The sequence below is a fragment of the Quercus robur genome, chromosome 9 (genome assembly GCF_932294415.1).
Source record: "Quercus robur chromosome 9, dhQueRobu3.1, whole genome shotgun sequence".
Classification (NCBI taxonomy): Eukaryota; Viridiplantae; Streptophyta; class Magnoliopsida; order Fagales; family Fagaceae; genus Quercus; species Quercus robur.
In genome coordinates this window covers 23,089,628-23,117,109 of record NC_065542.1, presented here as the reverse complement: position 1 = coordinate 23,117,109, position 27,482 = coordinate 23,089,628, and the positions used below count along the sequence as shown (strand labels likewise).

The 27,482-nt window shown below is 36.3% G+C and overlaps 1 protein-coding gene across 2 annotated transcripts in view; it reads right to left on the bottom strand.

Moving 5' to 3' along the window:
* LOC126699774 (MDIS1-interacting receptor like kinase 2-like) overlaps positions 1-26,770 on the bottom strand; it is a 74,482-nt gene extending 47,712 nt beyond the window's left edge. The window contains exons 1-2 of one of the 2 annotated variants that reach the window (XM_050397744.1): positions 23,967-26,770; positions 23,108-23,887 (exon numbers count right to left, since the gene is read on the bottom strand). In XM_050397744.1, coding sequence (XP_050253701.1) covers positions 23,595-23,887; positions 23,967-26,727 — 3,054 coding nt within the window. In that variant the 5' untranslated portion in view covers positions 26,728-26,770 and the 3' untranslated portion in view covers positions 23,108-23,594. Of the gene's footprint in view, positions 1-23,107; positions 23,888-23,966 lie in introns of those variants that run through there. The other variant, XM_050397745.1, reaches the window with a different exon arrangement.
* Positions 26,771-27,482: the final 712 nt, after the last annotated feature.

The window sequence follows — 27,482 nt, the reverse complement described above, 5'->3', positions numbered from 1 at the left end:
TTACAACCAAAGCCCAAAAGCATAGGGAACTTAATATTGTCTAAAAATAGGACGAAATACATAAGAAATTATTATTAAAAATAAAAAAGCTAAACTAAAGAGTTTTGGACATCCTGAACTGGAGGATTCTCGTCGTCTTTGGAAGGAGGATTCTGGGCGTCCTGAGTAGAAGGATTTTTAGCATCTTGAGGAGGAGGATCTTCGATAGATGGGATCAAGGGAGTGACGGGTCTCTCCACAGCAAGTTGAGCAAGGATCACACTGTCATCTTTTAGATCCCGCTCTAACTGAGTAAAGTCGTCGAGCTCCTCACTAACAGTGCTGCCACCCACAGGGGTCATTGGCAGGGGGTCATCCATGGTGACTTTGGATAGATCCAAGTTTGGGAAGACGGACTTGACCTGCTTCAAGCAATCCTCAAACCCGTCACCATAGTAGACTGCACAGGCATTAATAAAAAGCTGTAAAGCCTTGAAGTCTGTTACGGTATTAGCCCTAGCCATCTCTACCTGCCCACAAAGAGCCATCAGCTCCTTCTCCAAACTTGCCTTGGCCTCTTATGCCTTTTCTTGCTGACTGGTCTCCTCTTTCAGCTTCTCGTTCAAAGCCATCACCTCCTTGTTAAGAGTACGAAAGGCCTCCTTGTATTGATCATGTTCATTGGTCAAGGTCTCATTGCACTTCCTAAGACGGTTAATCAGCCTTTTCTTAGTGACGCACCTATCTTACAGTGCTTTCATACATACCAGTGCCTGAAAATGAGTTACAATCGCCAGCTAATGAATAAACAACAGAATAGAAGAGTCTGGTAAAAGAACATACTCTAGAGAGGTCAAAAAGACCCGACGCCCCCAAATCCTCCGTCTCATGCTCAGCGTAGGGATCCAAGTCCATCTCCTTGATGATTGACTCAACCATCTCGACGGCGTATCCCTTATGCGTAAGGAGATGACGAGTTCCCTAGGTGATGGGGCTTATCACTGTCATTAAGCCTTTGTCAGCTCCATGACTTGGGTTAGGAGGCGACAGCTTTTTGGACTGTTTGTTGCCAGGAGTGACTGTTCCTTTCTTAAAAGGACGATCATCCTTCCCTTTAGCTTTCCATTTAGGCGCCCCCTTCCTGACGATCTTAAGGGTCGGCGAGGACGTTCTGTCCTTCCCCTTCTCCTTCTTCTCCTCTTTTTTACGCATCGCAGCTAACGCCCTCACCAACACTCTCTGTCTGGCTGCCTCCATTTCTGTAAAGGACAAAGGACAGGAGTTAGATACAAAGACGATAAGGAAACGACGGAAAGAAAGAAGTAAGAAAGGAAAGACTTACGTCAACAAGAGTATCTATTCAATCTACGTGCTGTAGGCGTTGGCTCTGGACCACCATAGTAGGTGTGCAGTGTATCAAGAGTGGTCAGGTCCCTGCACTTCCATTCCTCAAATGGAATCTCAAGAACCTGATGGATAAAAGCCTCCTACTCGTCAGTTATATGCGAACGAACACTAGCTGAAAAAGAGGAACGGATGACGTTAAATACTTAACAAATAAATAGAGAAAGAAGTAAAAGAAAAAAACCGACGACGCTAAACCTAAGTCTTTGACAATACCCCAAATATTGTCGAAGCCATGAGGCATTGTAACCCACTCCTCTAGATGGCATACCCAATCCGTCCCCTGAACGAAGAAATATCTGCCCTTCCAATTTCTATTGAAATTAGGCATGTCTGACACGAGTCTAAGCTCTTTTTTTCGCGTCGCAAAATGGTATATCCCTTGAGACGAGACGATGTGCTGGGGTCTATAGCACCAAAAGAACTCGTCCAGTAAAGGTTGACGATTCCCACCATTAAGACGACTCCATAGGATTTCAGCTCCAATGAATATCCTCCAAGCATTGGGACCAATTTGGCTGACGGATAGTCCACCTGACAGTGCAATGCCGTTAGTGGCAACCTCAGTCCTGCTGCGAACATGGCATCATACATGCCAACGTTCGCGATCTTCCCCGAGTAGCACTTTTCAAACTTCTTGGGAAGAAGGATTGGGATATGGTCAGGAATTTGGAAACGGTCCCGTAAATTCTTAAAGATGTTGGTCGTCATCGTCGGCTTGAAGTCATTAACGGTCCACATGTTAGGGAGAATAAAGGGACAAGTGTGGCCATCCTTGGGTCTTCCTGATCTTCCTCCCTCAGAGGCTCTCTCGTCACCCTCACTCTCGTCCCTGTTATCTTCTCCTCCGTATTCTTCGTCCTCTCCTCCCTCATCATCCTCATCCTCACCTTCTTCTCCCTCTTCTTCCTCACCTTCCTCTCCATCATAACTTTCCCCTTCGTCGTTAGGAGAATGGGCAGACATTTCCCTCTCTGATGACCAGGAAAAGCCCTCATCGGGCTCATGACCTGATTGGAAGACTTCGTCATAGCCCGCTCCCTCACGGACTAATGACTATTCACTCGTCACTTTTCTATCACTTGACACCTATTCACCTACAAGCGACAGAGTAATTAATCTAAGAACCTATTTGACGAGTCTCTATAGAAGTGACGACTAACTACAAGAGTTGAAGTAAAAAGAAAATGAGGGGAAAAGAGGACTTATAGGATGAAGTGATGACTCTGGAGATGACGGGATCCACAAGCTAAAGGCGACAAAGTGATGGGATGACAGCTCTCTTTCTTTTAGGGTTTGCAAGGATGAAATAAGGAGAAATATGAGGAAGAGGTGAGATATTTATATGATGAAAATACACAGGAAACGAAGTGACGCTTTTGTTTAGAAACGAGGCCAACCAGCCTATGCCACGTGCCCTAGCATTAAATGATGGCTACTCGAGGAACCATTAATGAACACACCTTTTCCTTAACAAATAAAAAGCTACGAATCAAACTCCATATCCTGTCAGCTAAAGCCGATGGAGCCATGGAGTAGGGGGCAGCTAATAAGGGTAATTTTAAAAAAGGTGTTAAACTCATTCACATGAGATAAAGCCGTTGGTCTCAAAGAACCCATCAGCCATACCATGCATTCAAAGAAGAAAACGACAATATTGTGAGGCCGACAAGTCATTTTCAAAGCCGACGACTCCACCTCAAAGCCAACGGCATTTGGGTGGGACGACCAGAATGCCTGGACGTGGTTGGAAACTGATGGAAGGAAGCTGACGGGGATAAAGAAGCTTTTGACGGATCTAGCATGGCTTTGCTTGGACTCCATGAATGAGTATATAAGGAAACATCTTATGCCCCACGGTTAACCCTAATCAAGAGGATCCCTAAGGAAAGGATCCCGTAAGATACACGCATTAACGAGGATGAATGTCAGCTATACACTACTATAAAAACCCCAAAGCCCTCACAAACCAAGGTACACATAATTTACCCCAACTCGGGCACTAGGCAGATTTGCCTGTTTCTTAATGAAATTCTAAGTCTTCTTTTTCAAAAAAAAAAAAAAAGTAGGAACCAAACCCTAATCACATAGTGGGTTGACGGGCTAAAAGTCTAGATATGCATAATCGTAGTTCAATTTATCGAAAATATAAGTTCTTGATTAGTCAAAATGAATCAAATTTTTGATCTTGCACACTGAAAACCAGAATCGGTGGAGAAAATTAATGTCGTAAAGTAATTTGTGTAATAGCGCGTATTGACTTGCTTTTCTAACTGACTTTGTCTTTTTTGCTTTTAATTGACTGAAAGATTAGACAATGAGTATGTTTGGATACAACTTATTTTGTTGAAAACTAAAAACTGAAAACACTATAGCAAAATAATTTTTAAATGTGTCAATAGTGTCATGGGACCCTTTTTTTTTTTTTTTTTTTTGAATAAAGTGGTTGTCGGTCCTATGAACATTGCATAAACAATGTGTGAAAAGCAACTTTGTCTTCCGCATAGTGTAATCACATGCATAAACAGTATCGGTTACTGTTTATAAGCGTTGAAAAAAAAAAACATAAAATGTGCAAACGCACAAACGTAAACGCAGATCCAAATGGCACCAATATATGGTATGCTTTTCGAAGCGTATATGTCACATAAATAGTATTTGAAGTGTTAATTGGTGCATCTTCCAGCCAAAAAATGGATGCTAAGACAGCTTCCATGAGGAATATCATAATCCCGATGCTTCTCTTGTTGTTTCTCTTATCTAAAACAGTCGTTGCCACACCAAATAACGTCTTCTCAGTCCCACCAGCCAGTGAGTTCCTTAATTCGTGTCCTCTTTTGAGTATATATCATGCGGGTTTCATGTTTTAAATTAGAGGTTTTAGATTTATGCAATTTCTTGTTATGTTTGCAGAGAAGAAGAGAAGCCCGCGAAATATTTTTGTTCAAATCAAACTTGTGTTTCCCCCGCCACATCATAATCACCCTCCCCTTCCCCCCCGCCACCCCCTGCCGTGATTGATTCCCATTTAAAGTCACTGCCAATGATTATAAAGCGTAATTCCCTGGAGTTTGCCACCAACATCGTGGTAACCTTCCCTTTGAAATACGTTAGCAGGTTGATTCCGGTAGAGTATCAATATCATGTGTAGGTATCCCTTTTCATTGTAAAATGTAAACCAGCATTATGTCAGTTACAATTTGCAAACTCTACTAATATCTACAAATGTGTGTCTGTTACTTTCAATTTGCAAGAAATAAAACTATGAAGTTTGTAAGGTTGAATTTATTCAACCATCTAATTGGCTTTATTCCGTGCCAAATTTGCTTGTAATTCAGCATTTAGTAACCCTGTATTTAGGTGGGTTTGTTGTAAGGGTAGTGAGTGAGATAGAGTGAAGTTTGCTCAAGAGTGTGCAAGAAAACAGAGACTCGCGGCTGGGACTCGCGGGTGGACTCGCGGCTGCAAGCCGCCAGAAGCAGCACACGTGCCAAGCATGCTGGAAGATGAACAGTCATTATAGCTGGAGCACTACAGGACAAAACATGACAACTGGCCATACGGTTAACTCGCGACTGGATCTCGCGACTTGGTCAAGCCGCGAGGTCAAGCCGCGAGCCACCCCTGTTTTGTAAAACCTGACGTTTCACATTCCTCTCCCACTCCAATATAAATACCCCTTTTACCCACAATTGAAAGAGAGCTTCCAGAGAGAATTTTGAGAGCGAAACCCTAAAGAAAAACCAGATTGCTTCACCCACAATCTATACCTTAGAGTCTCTTCAAATTCCCCTACTCTCTTCCTTTCCATTGTCAAATCCTTGAGAGGCATTATACCAAACCTGGTTCTCACCATCATCATCACTGTGAGACAGTTGTTTGGATTTCTGGGAAGCAGTTAGGAAGGAGCCAATCTTCATTGGTTGATGCTACGGTCTAGTAGCGGAATCCGGGAAGCTAGAAAAGAAAAAGGTTCGGCGCAACCTTGTTGGAGCAAGAAGCTTGGAGGGCTTAGGTGAACTGGGTAGATTAGGCTTGGAGGGTCTATTGCTGTCCTTGTATCCCAACTGTATTTTCTAGTGGATTGATTACCGCTTGGAGGGCGGCGGAGAGGTTTTTCGCCGAGGTCTTCGGTTTCCTCTTCGATAACACATCGCGTGTTGTCTTTGTGTTTGCATCTTCCTTCCTCTCTATCTTTGCCTTTATATTATCTGCTGTGGTTTTATTTTATTATGGCTTAGATAGTTTTTAACCAATTTCATATTATAGCATGTGTTAAGTTTCCGCACACTAGTTGTTTGACATATTGCTTGTATTGTTTAAGTTGTATTTTGGGGGTCTAAACGTTCAAAGGTGTTTTGTACACGTTTTTGAACTTTCAATTGGTATCAGAGCGGGTACACTGCTATTGGTTTTATTACCATTGTGTGATCCTTGACCCCTTTTGAAATGGATAGGTCTCAATCCCTAAATGCACCTCCATATTTTGATGGTAGTAATTATGCTTTTTGGAAGGTTCGCATGAGAGCTTTTCTGTGTTCTATTGATGAATCCGTTTGGGATGCTGTTGAGATTGGTTGGACCAAACCTGAGGCAGCCAAATCCACATGGGATAAGGCAGCACTTGCTGCATCTAATGCTAACAGTAAAGCACTCAATGCTATTTTCTGTGGTGTGTCTCCAGATGAATTTCACAGGATTTCTCACATTACCATTGCCAAAGAAGCATGGGAGATTCTGGAAACAACTTATGAAGGCACGAAGAAAGTGAAAGACACCAAGTTACAAATGCTGACCACTCGGTTTGAGGAGCTCAAAATGAGTGAGGATGAGTCTTTTGACTCTTTCTATGGAAAGCTGAATGAGGTGGTTGTCAGTAAGTTCAACTTGGGGGAGAAAACGGAGGACTCAAAGATTGTAAGGAAGATCCTTCGATCATTGCCGGAAAGTTTTCGTGCTAAAGTGACAGCAATTGAAGAGAGCAAGGACCTTGATGACATCAAAGTACAGGAGCTGGTTGGTTCTCTGCAGACTTATGAGATGTCGCTGCCCAATCAACGGAAGAGTAAATCCCTTGCTCTAAAGACCATTAATGAGAAGGTGGAAGATCAAGACTCATCGGGAGAAGATGTGGTTGACAAAGATGTAGCCTACCTTGTCAAAAATTTCAGAAAGTTTTTGAAATTCAAAAATAATGGCAAATTTGATGATAAAAGAAAATTCCAAAGTTCTGGAAGGGAGAAGAGGGATTTCAAAAAGAAAGATGGAAAAGAATCCCAACCCACACAAGGTGTCACTTGTTTCGAATGTAACGGGCATGGACACTTTAAGAAGGAATGTCCGAATTATTTGAAATCGAAAGGCAAGGTGTATGCCACGACCTTGAGTGACTCAGATTCGTCTGACTCAGAATCTGAAGAGAGCTGTGATGGAGAAGGGAACTATTCAGCTTTTATGACTATTGCTCATGTTGAGTCTTCGGATGAGTTGAATCTGCTTGTACGAGACCTTGGAGAACATAGTGATGATGAATCACTAGGAATTGTTGAAGAATCAGAAGCTGAAGAAGAAGAAAGCACAGCAAATCTTCAAGAGAATTATAACTCACTCTTAGAGAAGTCGGGTAAGTACACAAGGGTGGCCAAGGCTGCTGTGAGAAAAATGAAGAAGGCTGAGGAGGACTACAAAAGTCTCCTAATTCGATATAGGGAGGCCAAATGTGAGATAGAAACACTGAATGGTGAGTTGTCCGAAATTTACACAAAAGTGAGATTTCTTGAGAATGAGGTTGTGCAAGCGAATGTTAAAATAGAGAGGGTCACCACCAAGAAGCTAGATGATGTTATATCATCTCAAAAGAGCTTTTCAGACAAATCCGGATTGGGATATACCGAAGGAAGTAGTTCATCTGGAAATGTCACTAAAGAAGTGAAGTTTGTAAAGGCCAAAGATCCAGTTGTAGCTGACCTTACTGGTGAGAAGCTCGAGGTGGAGGAGAAGAAGAACGTGGTGAACCAACGGATGCTGAATCCCCGTAATCAGTCTGTGGGCAGGTCTGAATCTTGCGCCAAGTCACGTCCACGACCACAAAGAGGTCCTAGAGGAACTTATGTGTGCCATTATTGCGGACTTCAAGGGCATACTCGACCAAATTGCCAAAAGCTGAGAGCAAAGAACAGTGCAACTCCTCAAAGGTCAGGAGGACCCAGAAATGATAGGAGAATTTGGGCAGGTGATCAATCTAGAGATCAAAATGGAGATCCCGGAATGATGAACGTGATGAAGATGATTGGTGCATTCACCAACTGCTTGGAAAGCTTCTCATGAAGGTTTGAAAGCCCTAACTCCCGTACTCAATCCTATAAGGAAATCACCCCAAACGCAAGTGACGTGTGGGTGAAAAAGGGTACTCATGCATAAGCATTACAACATGTCCATGCATTAATACTTCCTATGCTTTGTGACAATGTTTGTTTGGTTTGCTTGCTGTTTTTGATGTTGGTTGTTTGCTTATCTACTTGTGAATATTTTTAATTTTGATTTATCAATCTTTTTGTTTCTTGTGTCAAAAATCCAAAAATCACATAAAAATTAGAAAATCAAAAAGCTTGATTGACTTTGTTGAGTTTTGTCTCAAAACTTGTTTTGCCTTGTACCTTTGTGCTAATGGCTTTGTGCATTTTCGAGCATTGCTTGTCTTCATGCACTTATACCACTGTGGGAAAAATCTTGAAATCTATGTGATTATTGTAAATAGATCTTCAAACTTGTCATGAATGATTAGTGAATGGTTATGTTGATCTTGAGACATGCATAGACTTGTGTCTATATATCTTCCCACTTTTTATTTTTGTTTTGCTAAAAAGAGCTCACCAAATGTAAATCTCCAAATGAAAAGAGATATTGAGCTGCAAAAGCCTGTCGCACATTCTAGTATTTGACTAGGAAAAAGGGTAAGCGACCTTATATTAAAGTGTTTGTTTATTCAAAAAGCCAAAGGCTTGATCACTAAAGTGAAATGTTATATATCACTCTCACAATGAGAGATGATTGCCTCAAAAGATCAAAAAGATCAAATGTTATGATTGAAAGTGGAGTCAAATGATAAGCTCCAAGTTATGTTATCAAGTTGTGTGGGAGGTCATATATACATATTTCTATAATTGAGATGGGTCACATGATCTAGTGCTAATTGTGTATGCCTTGGTTGAATTGATCATTGAAGCTTCACTTTAGATGAAGGACTATCTCATTGTTGATATTCACACACAACACACAAGTTTATGTTCAATAAATGCCATATTCATTTGTGTGATTGTACTTGATGAAATATGTTTTCACATGCTCAATCTTTGTTAATTCAAGCACAAAAAGATTTTTGAGTATTTTAGGTGTTTTTGGAAAGTATTTTGTTAAAAAATCTGAAAATTTCAAAAATCCAGTTTTGCCCTGTTTTGGCGGCTCAGTCGCGGGTATGTTAAGTCGCGAGACTCAGTCGCATCTTCGCTGGTCATTTTTGGCGACTTGTTCGCGAGTGGAAGGTCTAGTCGCGAGGTTCACTCAGAGATTTTCGCGGCTCAGCTCGCGATTCACTCGTGGGTAGACTTTCCAGTCGCGAAAAACACTTAGAAAAATTTTCAAATTTTTGTTCTTGAGTGCTTTGGCGGCTTGAGCTGGCGACTGTGTGGCGACTTAATCAAGTCGCGAAAATCACGTGTTTTGCAGAAACAGGATCAGTTTTTAAACCTTTTTTCAGTTTTCCCTCGAACTTTTGGAACTGTTCATCTTCTCTCTAAACTATCTTCTTTCCAAACTCTTCGTGAATCCATTATTCAAACCTCTTTGGTGCTTCATTTCTTATCCAAATCATCAAGAAAAGGTATGGGTTTTGCTTTCTCTATCTCATTTTCCTTTTTCTGCATATTTTTGTTACTGTTTGGACTGTTAGTGTGTTCGAAATATTTCTCTCTTTGTGTAATGGGTATGGAGTGTTTTGTTTGATATTGTTCTCACCTGTTTTCATGCTGAGCGGTCAAAATGTGTTTTTCATTGTTCTGAATTTTGCCTATTATTGAGTCTGAAAATCTTTTCTTAAATGGGTTTGGTGTCTATTTGACTTACTCATTTCACTTGCTTAAGTATTGATGTTGGTATTCGGTATTGGTTACTGAGTTTCATTGTTCTAAATTTTCCCCTTGTTCATATCTCTGATGGAGTGTTTTATGTTATCTGTTCTAAATGTTCGAATGCTGTATCTGTTTGCATATCATGGTCATGATAACCTGTCGCATTGACAGTTCTGTCAGTTGTGTTGTCTATCTATGTCTTGGTGCACTATCACCATTTTGCTGCACCTGTTATTTTGTGCTTCTTTGTATTGTTGGAAGTTTGATTGGGTCTGCACTATCCTCAGTTTGTGTTTATATATTGAAATTTTGTTTACACTGAATCTTGTTGACAATTATCTTGTGTGGTATTGTTGTTTGGTTCTTTGCTGTGGGCCTGTTCTCTTGCAGATGTCTCGTCGATCTTCCAGGGGTAAAGACATTGTTGATGACGAACCAGCAACACCAGTTGCTAAAAGGACTCGTCTATCATCTCAGGCATCTCAAGATCCCAATGAGGATAGGTTCAGACTTCCGCTTAACTCACACGCTTACTCAAATGTGTTTGACAAGTCAACCACTATAGTGGAACGGGTGGTAGAGTTCAACACTTTAGGGGCCACTTTCATCCCTCGAATCTTTGAGAAACGAGATTGGGCAAACTTGTTCGGGAACTTTGATGATCCAATGGATGAGCTGGTCAAAGAATGCTTCTCCAATGCAACAGATCTTGGACCTCAACTCATTTTCTGGGTCAGAGGAACAGAGTTTAGTGTTACCCCAGACTCCATCGCAGATCTTCTCAGCATCACCAGACCTCAGAATGTGAATTTAACTCCTTATGATGAACGAAATCCAGAGGTTGGAGAAATTTTACAAATCCTAGGACACGATCATGAAATATCCAGTGCAGGAACATCCATCAGCACCGCAAAGTTTGCACCTGAGCTGACCACACTGAAGTTGATCATGTTCACCAATCTCTACCCACTGTCCAACACTACATTCATCAATCTTGGGAGAGCTCTATTTCTTTGTGACCTTATTACAGGAGCCCCCATTGATATATGTGCTCACATCTACTACACCTTGAGGAAGACCGCGTGCCGATCTGCAGCTCGAGGAATTATTCCATTTTGTAGTCTCATCATGAAGCTCATTCTTCGTGCAGGCATTATTCCTCCTGCAGATGGAAAAATGTTGACTCGTCAACGTCCCATTTCCTTGTTCACTCTTCAAGCTAGCAGAAGTCACTCCTCTAAATCACCAAGAAGTGCTCACATCTCTCCGGTTACCCCATCTGCCCCTGACTCAGAGACACCTGCACATACCACATCTACATCACATGCTGTTCCTGAAGCTTCACCGGCTAGTATTCTGCAAGCACAGACTGCTCCTCATACTGATAGAGTCGGCAGTGTCCTTGAGCATATTCAGAAACGCGTTGATGAGCTTGTGGCACTTCTCTACTCCACAACCAACCATGTCCAAATGCGCCTCGAGACTATGGAGAATCAGCTAGATGAGATTCAACAAAAGTTGGACGAGAGTCTTTAGCTATTCGTGACAAAAAGGGGGAGAGCATTCAGTAAGGGGGAGAAAAGTTCAAAGGGAAGTGTGCATAGTGATAGGGGGAGTACACACATACTTTTGTCATACTTTTGTTTTTAGTCTTATACTCTAAACTTATGGTTTTAGGTTTATGTTTGTTGGGTACTTTTAGTGTTTTTATGGTTTTGATACACTGTGTTTTGGTGTATAGCTGTTCCTAACTCTTTACTTATACTCTTGGTTTAATCTTTAATATATTTTGATGATGTTATTCAGGATGCTTTTGTGTTTGTACCCATGTGCTTTTGTAAGCTTTTAGGGTTAATGTTTTATGCATAGTTTGTAGGCTTTATGGTATGTACCTTGCTTAATGCAGCCTTTATGCTATGTTGAAATCAGTACTTTAATCTAAATGTTCTGCATTTTGGTTTATGTACTGTCACTCTTGTGCCCTTGTAGGATTGTTCCTAGATGCATATGCCTTGTGTGTTATGCATTGGTTGAGTGTTGACCATACAAGTGTCTTGCCTTGTGCTTGTTAACTTGTATGTCCTTGTGTTCATTCCATGTGTGAATGAGCACTGTGATCACTACCTTGTGGTGTTCACTTGGTTGATCAAGCCATGGTTTGTTTATTAACTCCATCTTTGCTTGATCACATATTGCCTGTTTCATATGCATTTATAATTTTCTGCTTACAATGATCATGGTGTATTGTTGTGTTTCAGGAGTATTATGTTCATATGATTCAAGTGCTTCACAGCTTCTAGAGTTAGGTGTGAGTGAGTTTTGTTCAACTGTTCCCAACTCACATGTTAAGTCTAGAGTCTGTTTTAGGGTTTTGTCACGGAATAGCCAAAGGGGGAGATTTTAAGGTTGAATTTATTCAACCATTTAATTGGCTTTATTCCGTGCCAAATTTGCTTGTAATTCAGCATTTAGTAACCCTGTATTTAGGTGGGTTTGTTGTAAGGGTAGTGAGTGAGATAGAGTGAAGTTTGCTCAAGAGTGTGCAAGAAAACAGAGACTCGCGGCTGGGACTCGCGGGTGGACTCGCGGCTGCAAGCCGCCAGAAGCAGCACACGTGCCAAGCATGCTGGAAGATGAACAGTCATGCTAGCTGGAGCACTACAGGACAAAACAGGACAACTGGCCATACGGTTAACTCGCGACTGGATCTTGCGACTTGGTCAAGCCGCGAGCCACCCCTGTTTTGTAAAACCTGACGTTTCACATTCCTCTCCCACTCTAGTATAAATACCCCTTTTACCCACGATTGAAAGAGAGCTTCCAGAGAGAATTTTGAGAGAGAAACCCTAAAGAAAAACCAGATTGCTTCACCCACAATCTATACCTTAGAGTCTCTTCAAATTCCCCTACTCTCTTCCTCTCCATTGTCAAATCCTTGAGAGGCATTATACCAAACCTGGTTCTCACCATCATCATCACTGTGAGACAGTTGTTTGGATTTCTGGGAAGCAGTTAGGAAGGAGCCAATCTTCATTGGTTGATGCTACGGTCTAGTAGCGGAATCCGGGAAGCTAGAAAAGAAAAAGGTTCGGCGCAACCTCGTTGGAGCAAGAAGCTTGGAGGGCTTAGGTGCACTGGGTAGATTAGGCTTGGAGGGTCTATTGCTGTCCTTGTATCCCAACTGTATTTTCTAGTGGATTGATTACCGCTTGGAGGGTGGCGGAGAGGTTTTTCGCCGAGGTCTTCGGTTTCCTCTTCGATAACACATCGCGTGTTGTCTTTGTGTTTGCATCTTCCTTCCTCTCTATCTTTGCCTTTATATTATCTGCTGTGGTTTTATTTTATTATGGCTTAGATAGTTTTTAACCAATTTCATATTATAGCATGTGTTAAGTTTCCGCACACTAGTTGTTTGACATATTGCTTGTATTGGTTAAGTTGTATTTTGGGGGTCTAAACGTTCAAAGGTGTTTTGTACACGTTTTTGAACTTTCAAAGTTGATGGTAGGTTTTGCGATGTTTGGAAATCAGATAACCTTGTGAAATCTGTTGAAAATAGTAATGTCTGAAATCTATAAACGCTTTCTGGGTGTAGAACCAGTCAATAAACTCAAAAGGCTTAATTAAAAAAAAAAAAAAAAAAACTTTTTCTTGGTAGGGCAAATGCCAAACGCACTAATATATTGTATCTAATGTGAATGCGTTCATAGTCCAAAGACTCCAAGTATGTCGGCGTGGAAAGCTTGTAATCACAGTGATGCTACCAATTTGTAATGTTTGACAGAAGTTATTGTTAATTTATTGAATGCATGGTCTTATTTTTTAAAAAAGAAAAAAAAGAAAAAGAAATAGTGAATAATTTTTTAAGATCACTCTAATATCATCTATATATATATATATATAAAACCGAAGCCTTTGAAACTCCCACAATTTTCCACATCACCACTATTTTAATTTTCTTTTTATTTTAGGTTTTATATCTTATATATTTATTATTTTTTCCACGTCACCACTATTTTAATTTTCTTTTTATTTTAGGTTTTATATCTTTTATATTTATTATTTTTTTTAACAAAACTACTCTATATAAAACCCTACTACAAGACCATACGCAGTAAAACCTGTCTACAAGACCATACGCAAGAAACCTAAAAACAGAGCTCTCTTCGTCAAATTCAACGAGAAAGATCTCAGGTAACTATATAAAGTTACACACTCTCTCTCTCTCTCTCTCTCTCTCTCAGTAATAATCCGTGGAACCAAACCCTAAAATTATTATGATTAAATTGTTATTTTGTTTTGGTATGAGAAAGGGACTACGTGACTGGGTTTCACAAGAGGAAGAAGAAAAGGAGAAAGGAAGCTAATAAGTAGCAAGAGGAGGCTCAAAGGCGAAAGCGTATTGAGCTGCGCAAAAAGGTTTTTCTCATTTAGTATTTTTTTTCTCTCTACTTAGTTAGATACTTATCATGTATTTTTGGAAGTGAGATATGTATGAATATTTAAGAATTTGCACAATGAGCCAATGTGTTTGTGTGGGTATGTGAATGAAAGTTTGGGATGTTCGGAAGCAAAGTATATTCATAAAATGTGGAAATTCAATGAAAAGAAGAGGAAGAGTTGCTTGAGATGGTTTGTGCATGTTTAGAGGAGAGTGATTAATGCATTGGTGTGAAAGATTGAGTTAATTCAATTAAGGGAAGGATAAAAGGTAGAGGAAGATGAAAAATAATATTAATAGAAGTAGTAAAGAAGAACATGTTAGTTAAGGAAGTGACATAGGTTATGACTTTGGATATAATAGAATGACGGAAAAGGATATATGTGGCTGGCCATGACTATCTTTACACTTTGCTTCTATAGTCAGTACCATCTGAGACTTGGCTTTAAGTTGCAAATGGTTTGTGTTTGCGTCTAAATTGTGGTTTGTTAAGGCTTGAGTTTAACTTGATCTAATATGTCTTTCATCTTTGAAATTTCAGAATATATCAAAAAATCCAGAAGGGAATCTGACCAGAGTGGAAATTATCTTAGAAAGCCACGTAAGGAAGAGGAAGTCAGTGAGAAGAAAAGGTAAGGCATGGGGCTTCTTTGGGAAGTTTGTTTACTCACAGCCTCCTTTTATTCAACTTATAAGTTATAATCCTACGTTTAGAAAGAGAAAAACAAAACTCTAAACCGAAAAAGCTAAAAAAAATTTCAGCAATTTAATTTGAGATTTTTTGATTTGTAGGTGGTTGCAAACCATTATGGAGTGAGCCAAGCATCTACCTTACTGCAAGGCTGAAGGTGATAAAATTTTTTGACCCTTTTGTTTTTTTTTAATACTTTTTTTAATCGGTTTTCCCTACTCTCTTGCATTTTGGGGAGCTGTAGTTTTATTTTTCCCTTCACCACTAATTTGAAAAGGAAATAAAATCTTTTGAATATTTTTTTGGTTAGTTTATTTGTTTTTCATGATTTCAAATCCTGATGAGAATCACTTTTGCTATGGAATACTAGACATATTTCACCATTAATCTGTTACGAATATATTTGTATTTTAGCGTTCATATACAATGATGCTAGGTGTAATCAAGAAACAATAATAATTTATAATAAAAAAACTAACACATAAAACAATTGTAAACTTTGATTTATAACTTTGTTTTATTTTTTTATTGTTGGTATGTAAAGAAAAGGTCAGCTAGAGTCATGAAATACATCTTTATAGATTTGAATTTGAATTTAAATTATGAAATATGTTATTAGTAGATCATCTTTAGCTTGAATTTAATGTCTCACCCTTTTTTTTTTTTCATATATATGATCAATTTATATTTTTACTCGATTAATGCTTTTTTTTGCCATTCAATTGGTACCTTTTCTTCTTTTTTATATTCATATATTTCAACATCTATTCTTTCCAAATTTTTGTGATGAGGGTTTGTTTTGTTTATTGGCTTACAAGTGTCCAAAGCAATTTTTTTTTTTTTTTAAAAATAGTTCTACTATTTAAGACAGATGACTAAAGCAATCTTTACTCAAAATTTGGTACATTTATTTGTCTTTGCTTCCTAACAATGTCATTTTATTCATTTGAAGGTTGAGACTATACAACATTATTGGTGTTAGAGTTTCACTTTTGGTCTTAGTATTTTATTTTTCCTCTTAAGTTGTAACTTTTATAAGTGAAAATTTACAACTTTTGTTCGACTCTTCCGTGCAATTTATTTCAGCAATTGTGTAAATTGGCATTATGTTTCCTTTTCAATCCCATTGAGGTCTAGCATCTTTGTTTACTGATAATGTTAGAATTTAGATACATCTTGAATATCAAGAATGATTAATGTAATTCATGAAAGATATTTGATTGAATGAGTATGGAATTAACTATATTTTGTGTAATTAATTGTATTGGAGTGTACTTATATTAGTTATATATTTTCTAAATATTATCTCAAGCTCTTGGTTATCACGATATCTCATTGTATGTGATAGATTTTATTACTTTGTAAGTGATAGATTTTATTGGTTTGGTATATAATTTATACCATGATCTTGATTTTTTTTTTTTTTTTTTTCATATTGGGGAAGTTATCAATAGCTTTCCCGTGCATTGCACGGGTTAGCGACTAGTATACTATATAATAAAAGTTGGGCATAAAAGCTGTAGTTGCGCCAAGTGGCTACACTAAATTGCAGAAATTTTTTTAAAATTAAAAAAAAATTAATATAATTTTTTTGTACTTATCTTCTTCTCCTATAATTTCTAAATTGATAAAAATATTAATTTAATTACAATCCAAACTCTTCATCTAATCCTTTTATTATTATAATTTATAAGTTGATAAAAAATTTTAATTTGATTACAATTCAAACTCTTCATCTAATCCTTTTTTTATTTAAATTATATTACTACGTGTAAAAAAAAAAAAATGCTCTTAAAGTGATAGAGAAAACAAACAGGTTTATTCTTTATTGTTTTTCTAAATTTATATCTTAATTTATAATTTGTGTTAATTTCTTAATTTTAAATTATGAATAATTTTGATTATATTCTTTATATTGAATGTAAAGTATCGTTTATAGGTTTTTGGTTGTGTTATATTCTTCAGAAAAAAAAAAGAAATAAAATAAAATAAAAGATTTTATATAAATTTGGCAACGGAGCTAAATAGATAAGGCTAAGAAATGTTTACTAATAACAATTTTATTAGTAACTTTTTTTTAACATTATTTAAAAAAAAAATGAATAGAGAGATAATTTATTAACGTGATTTAAACCCTTCTAAAACTTTTTTAAGGGGTTGGTTTTAAAAAATTGCAAAGTAATTTTCTAATTGAAATACCAAAATCCACAATTGAAATACCAATCCGTATGAGATACCATTTCCAAATATTAATATCTTAGCTATTATATATTAACACTAACTTATATATATATATATATATATATATATATATATATATATAAGAGGGGTTTTCTATCTCCTTGCAAAACAAATGGACTATAATAAGAATTAGCTAGACAGGAATAAGACCACACCACCTCTTTTCTACAATATATGTTAAATTCAAAATCATTTTTCATGCATATTCACACGCTACATGAAGGAATTATAATAAGAATTAGCTAAATAGAGGTAAGACTACACTACCTCTTTTCTACAATATATGTTAAATTCAGATAATTTTTCATGTATATTCACACGTTACACAAAGGAATTATAATAAGAATTAACTAGACAGGGATAAGACTACACCACCTCTTTTCTACAATAAATATTAAATTTAGATCATTTTTCATGCATATACACACACATGTAGCATGCAACGCACAAGACTTAAACTTTAAGTTTAAACTTAAACTTGGTATGGTGAAACTCACTCGAGTTTCAGTGCCTTCTTCCATGCTTTCAATGAAAAAAATTAAATTCTCATGTGAGTCTCTCTCTACTTCAAATTTTTAAATGTTTAATAATTTAGATTGTTCTTAATTATTGAATTGAGGTTTCACTTAAACATTATTTCAATTATTGTTTCGAATAGTTTTTAATTATTAAATTCAAAGGTTTTCCATTTAAATATATGTGATTAATTGAGCTTTAAAGTTCAATGTATTATTGAAAATCATTTTATATATATATATATATATATATATATATAGGTATTTCTACCATCTTCCATTCAATTATATATATATATATATATATGCATATTATGATACCTTAGTTTCACACAACATGCATTCATTATATAACTTAAAAGTAAAATATTCATTTATTTTTATTATTTATTTTTAGTAAATTAATAAAAAATAATTTTTTAGACAGGGATAAGACTACACCACCTCTTTTCTACAATATATGTTAAATTCAGTTCATTTTTCATGCATATTCACAAGCTACACAAAGGAATTATAATAAGAATTAGTTAGATAGAAGTAAGACTACACCACCTCTTTTCTACAATATATGTTAAATTCAGATAATTTTTTATGCATATTCACACGCTACACAAAGGAATTATAATAAGAATTAACTAGACAGGGGTAAGACTACATCACCTCTTTTCTACAATAAATATTAAATTTAGATCATTTTTCATGCATATACACACACATGTAGCATGCAACGCACAAGACTTAAACTTTAAGTTTAAACTTGGTAGGGTGAAACTTACTCGAGTTTCAGTGCCTTCTTCCATACTTTCAAGGACAAAAATTAAATTTTCATATGAGTCTCTCTCTACTTCAAATTTTTAAATGTTTAATAATTTAGATTGTTCTTAATTATTGAATTGAGGTTTCACTTAAACATTATTTCAATTATTTTTTCAAATAGTTTTTAATTATTAAATTCAAGGGTTTTCCATTTAAATATATGTGATTAATTGAGCCTTAAAGTTCAATGTATTATTGAAAATCATTTTATATATATATATATACCTCTACCATCTTCCATTCAATTATATATATATATGTGTGTGTGTGTGTGTGTGTGCATATTATGATACCTTAGTTTCACACAACATGCATTCATTATGTAACTTAAAAGTAAAATATTCATTTATTTTTATTACTTATTTTAAGTAAATTAATAAAAAAAAATAATTTATATATAAATTTTGATTAAACCGTGCATCGCACGGGTATAATGCTAGTATATATATTTGATGAATAAGATCGCTCCAATATTAATTAAGGTAGTAGTTATCTATTAGTTAGACTAAAGTACACATTTAGCCTTAAGTTTAAGGTTTTATTTATTTATTTTATTTATTTTTTTTCCACCACGCACTTTTGATGCAGTGGTCACTCCACAAGTATAAGTACTTGTGGGGGGTGGGGGATAAGAGCCGGAGTTCAAGTCTTCAGAAAGGAGTTTCACAAACATATATACTTAGATTATTCTAAAGTAGATTTTCTATCTTGTATAAAATAAAAAATAAAAAAAAAAGTTTCTATTTTTTTATTTTGACCTTTTATATTTGAAAATATTCATTTTGGCAATTATGTGTGATTCTATTTTCATATTGACCTTGTTGTTGATTTTCATTAGTAATTTGGTGATTATATGAGTGAAGTCTCTTAATGAACAATACTTATTTGGCCCTTAATGGTTAGAACACTAATAGAAATAGACTTATCTTAATATAGAGTACTTATGTGATATTTAATTGTCAGATTACTAGCATAAATGGATTTATACGGATGACGTACGTGTCTTAGGGGATGTCATTTATATGCCGATGGACCAAATTTACTAGATAATAGGGTATATAAACAAAATCAATTTTAAGGGCCAAATTGAAAAAATAAAGAAACAATATGAAAATAACTATATAATAATGCATGATTCCTAGGAGCTCTCTGACCCAGCGTGGCAACCTGCCTTTCAAAATAGGTTCGTAATATGTTTCCCGGGAAATATATATATATATATATATATATATAGAGAGAGAGAGAGAGAGAGAGAGAGAGAGAGAGAGAGAAAAGTATTCCATCTCATTGTTATTTGTTAATGTCAACCACCATGGCTTACTTGTGAATTGTGATCTTCGGAAAGAGTAGTAATTTCTATACTCCATAAATGTTTCTAACCTACTCCGTAATTGAATAGAGAAAATAAGACTACGAAATTTATAGCTAAGTGTCTTTATTAGTCTGTGCTCATTGATGTAATGGAGTTTAGAAACTAGTATTTTCTTTAAAAAAATTTCCAACTTTTTTTGGAAATTAACAAAGTAGTGTAATAGTGTCTGTGTTTCGGTATATCAACGTGATCGAAAAGCTTGTAATAATAGAAATTGTGAAACTTGATGGAGCAATGTCACACTCACCTGTAACAAAATTCTTCACTAATAAAAAGTTTGGGTGCATTTCTTTGTGAATTTCCAAAGTGCATGCTTGAAATTTCGTTTCGCCTTCTTTCTTTCTTTTCATGTTTGTGCGCAAGAAAATTAACCCCAAGAGCAATAAGCCACAAAACTACGGAACTTTTTTCTTCCTATATTATCATTTACATTTATACATATTCCTGATGTGCAGGTCAGATGCCATCTTCTTTTTTCCTCTTTGAATTTGACTGAAAGCTTAGACAGTGGTATGCTTTTTGAAGTGTATATCGCAAAAATAAAGAGCATTTGAAGTGTTAATTGGTGCATCTTCCAGCGAAAAATGGACGCTAAGACAGCTTCCACGAGGAATATCATAATCCCGATGCTTCTCTTGTTGCCGCGCCAAACAGCGTCTTCCCAGTCCCACCAGCCAGTGAGTTCCTTAATTCATGTCCTCTTTAATTAGAGTATATATCAGATTGTAAATTAGAGGTTTTATTTATGTATAGGTTTTAGATTTATACAATTTCTTGTTAAGCCCGCGAAATATTTTTGTTCAAATCAAAACTCCTAGGCATCCCTCGCCAATTCCGCCAAACCCTAGCAGCAAGGGTCATTCGGGGAAAGTGGTGCCGTGTCCTCCCTGCAATGATTGATTCCCATTTAATGTCACTACCAAATACCAATAAATAACCGTAAAGCCTAATGTGTCTCTGTTACTTTCAATTTGAAAAGTCATTTATTTGAATAAAGAAAATAAAACTATGAAGTTGATGGCAGCTTCTTAATTTTGCGATGTTTGGAAATCAAATTTGCCTAGTGATATCTGTTGAAAATAGTAACGTCTGAACTCTATAAACGCTCTTTGGGTGTGGAACTGGAACCAGCCATTAAACTCAAAAGGCTTTAAAAAGGGAAGGAAAAAAAAAAAAGAATTTTTTTTTTTTAAAAATTTTGAAAAAACAAACTTTTTCTTGCTTGGGCAAACGCCAAACGCTCTAATCTAAAGTGTATGTGTTCAAAGTCCAAGTATGTCAGCGTGGAAAGCTTGTAATCGCAGTGATGTTATTAATCTTGTAATGTTTGACAGAAGTTTATGTTGACTTATTGAATGCATGGTCTTATTTCTCAAAAAAAAAAAAAATAGTGAATAATTTTCTAAGATCACTCCAATATTAATTAAGGTAGTAGTTATCTATTAGTTAGACTAAAGTACACATTTGGGCTTAAGTTTAAGGTCTTTTATTTATTAGCACACACCTTTAGTGCAGTGATCATTCTACTAATATAGCTTGTGGAGTATGGAGAGTAAGGGCTAAAGTTTAAGTTTTTAGAAGGAAGTTTCACACACATATACACTTAAATTATGATAAAATATAATTTCTATCTTGTATAAAAAAATAATTTTTATTTTGAACTTTTATATTTCAAAATATTCATTTTGGCCATTTATGTTGATTCTATTTTCATATTGACCTTGTCATTGATTTTCATAAGTAATTTGGTGATTATATGGGTGACGTCTCTTTTTTTTTTTTACAAGATAGAAATTCTACTCTAGCCTAATTTAAGTATATATGTGTGTGTAAAACTTCCCACTAGAAACTTGAACCTCAGGCCTTGCCCCTCACACTCCATAATCACTTATATTTATAGAGTGACTATTGTGCCAAGGGTGCGCAGTAATATAAGAGACGTCTCTTAATGAACAATACTTATTTGGCCCTTAGCGGTCAAAATATTAATAGAAAGTTTGGGTGCATTTCTTTGTCAATTTATAAAGTGCATGCTTGAAATTTCATTTCGCCTTCTTTCTTTCTTTTCATGTCTGTGCGCAAGAAAACCCCAAGAGCATTAAGCCACAAAACTACGGAATTTTTTTCTTCCTATATTGTCATTTACATTTATACATATTCCTGATGTGCAGGTCAGATTCCATCTTCTTTTTTCCTCTTTGAGTTTGTATGCTAAGGTTCATTTTTATTTTAGATGACAGATCAAGGTGTGTGAGTTTGGATAGTTTACTAATTTGAATAGGGGTTGCACCAAAGAGTTCATTCATGCTGAGATCTAAGAATTGCAAGGTTGGGAAGAAGGGATTTGATACAATGGGATCATTGAATTTACAATTCTTCTAATTTGATCTTGTATCTCATGATACAAGTGTTCCATTGGATTCTTTTTGATCTTATTTGACCTTGTATTTTTATATTTTTTGTGTTTTTAGAGGAGAGAGACATAAAAGTGAAATAAAATTACATATTTAATCTTGTTTTTAACAAAGGTGGGTTACGAAAATCTAACTGGGCTAATCTCAGGTAGGTAAAATATTAAATTTTAAATCATAGGTAGACAACTTAAATTTTAACCAAACCACAAGTGAGTAAGTTGTAATTTTCCCTTAATAAAATAAAGGAAAATGTTCGGCTCCAACCACCAACGGGAAGATGGCATGTGTCTTGGTAAGTGCATAAGAATAAATGTTAATCTTTCTATTGGTGGTTGGGACAAATTTTATCCTAAAATAAATACTTTATGTAGCAATCTTGACTAAACTAATTTCTAAAGAGGCTAAGTATAAGGAGGTTAAAAAAAATTATATTTTTCACAATTTATTATAGAGAATTTTTTTATTTTTTTTTATTTTTTTTTATTTTTTATTGGAGATGTTATTGTAGAGATTAGGTAGATCTTTTCTGATTGAAAAATAATTCCCTTTTGAGTTTTGACCCCAATTACGGCTAATTACCAATTTTAAACAATTTCCACAGTTAAGTCCAGTTAATTGATTAGCCAATAGATTAATAGCACGGATATGCACCACAAAATAGCAAATTCAACAAACTCACACACCCAATTGTGTATGTTGAGGTTCGTTTCAATTTTGGTCTAATTCGACACTATAAGGTTCTTTATCCACTGTACATTTGTTAGAAATCTAGCTAAACCAGCAACTAAACCAGTGGATTTAAAGAAGATGTGCAGAAGATGACTTGTGCGACGTGTAGCTTAGGCTCATTGATGTTTTCTACTTCAGTTCGTATAAGTGTAATATTTTATACATGTGCAGATCACGTGATTCTTTAAGTCCTTGATACACATTGGCGAAAAAACAAAACACACAAAAATAGTCCTTCTGTCAGTCTCTAATTGGAAGTTAGTGGGGTTAGTTATTTCCGTTAATACTGTATTTAACGGTAAGGAAGGTTGTTAGATTCGTTTTTCTGTCTTTGCTTAGTCTCTTTTGCTCTGTTTCAAGTGTATATAGAGCACCTTGATGTATTTTATTCCGGCTAATCAATAAAATTACTCAGCAAGTTTCTTGCACAATAGCTCTTTAAACTACAATTTTTGGTCTATCTATCTCTAATGACAATGACATCTTGCAGACAAGAATGGTTACCATCAGTTATTGACAATTGGCTTGCAAACAAAGCGCAAACTATAACTAAAATTTTTCCATCTACCCTTTTATATGCCTCAGTTGGAATATAAATGACTAAAACAAAAAGATCACCATTAATCTCTTTTTTACTACATTTGAATTATTTATGCATATACCAAAATAGCCAATCAAAAATGTACAATCACAATGCCCTTAAATCTATGTTTCCAGCAGCACATTATTAATACTTGTACGTAATTAAAGATCTGGTCAGCAGCATAAATTTGACAAAATATAGTGCCCCATAAAATTCATATTCTTTCATGTTCTTTCTTGTCCTAGTCAGAGTCGGACGGTGGATGGCTCTAAGAAAGTGTACTTTAGCTTGATAACACCCGAGAAACCATGTGCATAGTTGGTCTAGATTCTGGATTCGCTCGCAAGCATTCAATTGCCAGCTTTATGATGAGTATTAGTTGATTCTCAGCCTGCAGCATGGGAGGTGGAATGCGTAGGTCAAACAAATCTTTCAACAAAATATTCTCCTCCACGGAAGAAGCTGATAGAATGGAGGTGATTTCACCAGGATGCCTTCCTTTGATCACTTCAATAGCCAAAACTCCAAAGCTAAACACATCGCATTTCTCAGTTATCTTCATGGTATAAGCAAGCTCTACAAAAAAAGCAGAATATTATGCCAATGTATTGATATAATCTATGTTCTATAATGATTGAAGAAATAAGTATATTACCTGGTGCAACATATCCATATGTACCGGCAAATGAAGTCCAATTGGATGAGTCTCGATTAAGAAGCTTAGCTGTGCCAAAGTCTGAAACATGAGCCTCGTAATCTGAATCCAGCAAAACATTTTTGCTTGATATGTCCCTGTGAACAATTGGTGGTGAGCAATCATGGTGCATGTAAGATAGAGCATGAGCCAAACCTTTGATGATATTCATCCTCTTATTCCAGTCCAACTCCTTTGCTCCTCCATCACTGCTCAAAATTGTGGCCAAGCTACCCCTTTCAAAGTACTTATAAATCAAAAATGAGTGTTGTGATTGTGAACAAAAGCCATGCAATTTTACGATGTTTCGGTGGCGTATTTCTGTTAATGCCTTTATCTCATTGAAGAACTCTTTTTGTTGTACAATCTCACCATCACACAAGGATTGGAGTTTCTTTACTGCCACCGTGTTTCCTGATGTTAGAGTTGCTTTATACACAGTTCCATGTTTTCCCCTCCCAATACAAAACATATCATCAAAACAATGTGTTGCTTCAATGATTTCCTTGTACATTGCTTTTCCATCAAAAGTTGATATTGAAAACACTTTCTCATTGTCTGTGTTAGTCGTTTGATCTATATGAGGGTCCTTCCTATTTCTTTGCAAAATGAGGAAAACTCCAAGAAACATCAATACAAGTGATAGTGTTCCAAAAAGAGGGAAAATGATTAACAAAACGATTTTGGGTCCCGTCTTTGAAACTGTTCTTCCTACCACACAGGGTTGCAATCCTGTAACATTTCCACACAGCCTTTTATTTCCTTCTAGTGCTTCTATGCAAGCATCTTGAAATGCTTTCGTATTCGGAAGAGGGCCCTCCAACTTATTATAGGATATGTCCACATATGACAAACCATGCATCTCTTCAAAAGCAATTGGAATAAAACCAGAGAGGTTATTGTGGGAGAAATTCAACATCTCCAAGCTGTGAAGCTTGCCAATTTGTGAAGGTATCTTTCCTTCGAGCGAGTTATGACTCAAATCTAGCTGGGACAACTGAGCTAAATTACAAATTTCAACTGGAATATCATGGCAAAACTTGTTGTTGCTCATATTCAAATAGTGTAGTTTCAAAAAGTTCCCTATAATTCTGGGGATCGAGTTGTCAAATCTATTACTGGATAGATCCAGAATCTCAAGATTTGTCAATGATCCAAGCTCTGGAGATATATCACCAGAAAGTTGGTTTCCATTCAACTTCAATTTCAACAAAGAAGTCAACTTCCCAAATTCCTTTGGTAGCTTCCCAACCAACCGATTATAAGAAAGATCAAGTACATGGACTTGAGTGAAGTTTCCAATTTCAGGTAGTATGCCACCACCAATACCATTCCCAGCAATCAGCAGGGTGCCTAGTTGCGGGCACCTACTCCAACTGTGAGAGATTTCACCATAAAATCTATTGTAACTTAGATCCATGTATTGCAGGTTTCTATAAACACCAAAATCTTCAGATAAATTCCCAAAGAGTCGGTTTTGTTGAAGGCGGACTCTAATTAAACTCATGCAAGTCTTCAAGGTTTTTGGTATTGGACCTATGAGATGGTTGTCATATGCAAAAAAGCCTTGGAGAGATCCACTTTGGCATAAGTTTTGAGGCAAAAAACCAGTAAAGTGGTTTGTATTCAACACCAGCGTAGTCAACTTTGTGAGATTTCCTATCTCTTGAGGAATAGGACCAGAAAATTGGTTTTCACGAAGATATAGAACTTCTAAGGAACTTAAATTACCCAAGGAAATTGGAACAGTACCACTTAATTGATTGTTGCAGAGATCAAGAGTAGTTATGGACTTTAAATTTCCAATTTCTGGGGGGATGGAGCCGTTGAGGTGATTTTCAAACACTTGCAACAATGTAAGCTTTTCAAGGTTTCCAATACTATAAGGAATGGGGCCTGTTAAACTATTGTTACATATATTAAGTTCAAGTAAATTGCTAAGGTTTCCAATTTCTGGTGGAATGGAGGCAGAGAGTAGATTATTATGAAGGGTAAAATAAGCCAAGTTGCTTAAATCGCCCAAAGATGCTGGAATGGAATTCAAAAGCACATTATCATTGAGATACAACTCAATCAGGTTGCTCAAATTACCTAAAGAAGCAGGAATGGAGCCACGGAGATTGTTGGCATACAAAGAAAGGGCATTGAGAGACTTCAACTGGCCTATTTCTGGAGGAATCGAGCTGTTTAACTGATTTTCAGCTAGGGACAGGATCTCAAGATTGATCAGTAGGCCAATCTGCCGTGGGATTGCCCCCGAAAAGTAATTGAAGGACAGATCAAGACATATGAGTTTGGAGAGGTGACTAATTTCAAGAGGGATTGTACCAAATAGCTCATTCATGCTGAGATCAAGGTAAGCAAGACTAGGGAGAGATGAGAATGGAAAATCATGAAGCGTACCTTTCAAGCGAGAGTTCGTCAAGTTTAATGCAGTAACACTTCCTGCTTGGGTGCAAGAAATACCGAACCAACTGCATGGGCTTGAGCTTGAGCTTGTATTTTGATTGCTCAAAGAATTGGTTGCATTATTAGGAAGGAGAATCCATGAAGGCAGGGGTGACTGTGTCTCATTTTGAAGACTAGCTTTCCAATTGAGTAGAGCATCCATCTCTGCCTCTTCATTCACAGAAAGAGAGGCAACATCGAATGAGGAATGTAAGATGGCCAACGCGGCCAGAGAAAAGAGGGAAAACACTTTTTTCAAGTTAGTCAATGCCATGGCTCTTTGTTTTACAAGTTGCAAACTGGTTCAGAATTCTATTTAAAATGTCTACGTTCCCCCGCACTATTTACAGGTCCAATCAGTTTTGACGATGGTGCGTAAGAGAGAAAGGGTTTGATACAGATTTCACACGGCAAGTACCATTACATGGAAATTATCTTTACCAATTCGTTTGAAACTCGTCAAAAAGCTATTCAAAAAGATAAATAAAAAAAACTTATATAAAAAAAATGTAATAAAGTTAGGGTTCGTTTGGATACAGCTTATTTTGCTGAAAAATGAAAACACTATAGCAAACTAATTTTTAAATGTGTGAATAGTACCGTGGTACCCATTTTTAATATTTTTTTTCTAAATAAAGTGGTTGTGGGTCCCGTGAACAGTGCACTCTATCTCCTAAAAGCTGAAACGCGTGCATCAAAAAAAGAAAAGAAAGGAAAACGCGTTTATTTCGTTTTACTGTAGCATGGGTCCCAGCGTTAATAAAACGCAAACGCTGAACGTGAGGAGAAAATGCAAATCCAAACGCTCACTTAGTGTGAAAAGAAAAAAAAAGTCATTAAGTTTCCAAAAGAATGCGGAAAAACCGGTCTATGAATTTGGATTTGTTCTTCTTCTTCACACTGAGTGTTTGGATTTGCGTTTTCTCCTCACGTTCAGTTTTATTTTGCTGAAAATTGAAAACACTATAGCAAAATAATTTTTAAACGTGTGAATAGTGCCGTGTGACCCATTTTTAATATTTTTTTCTA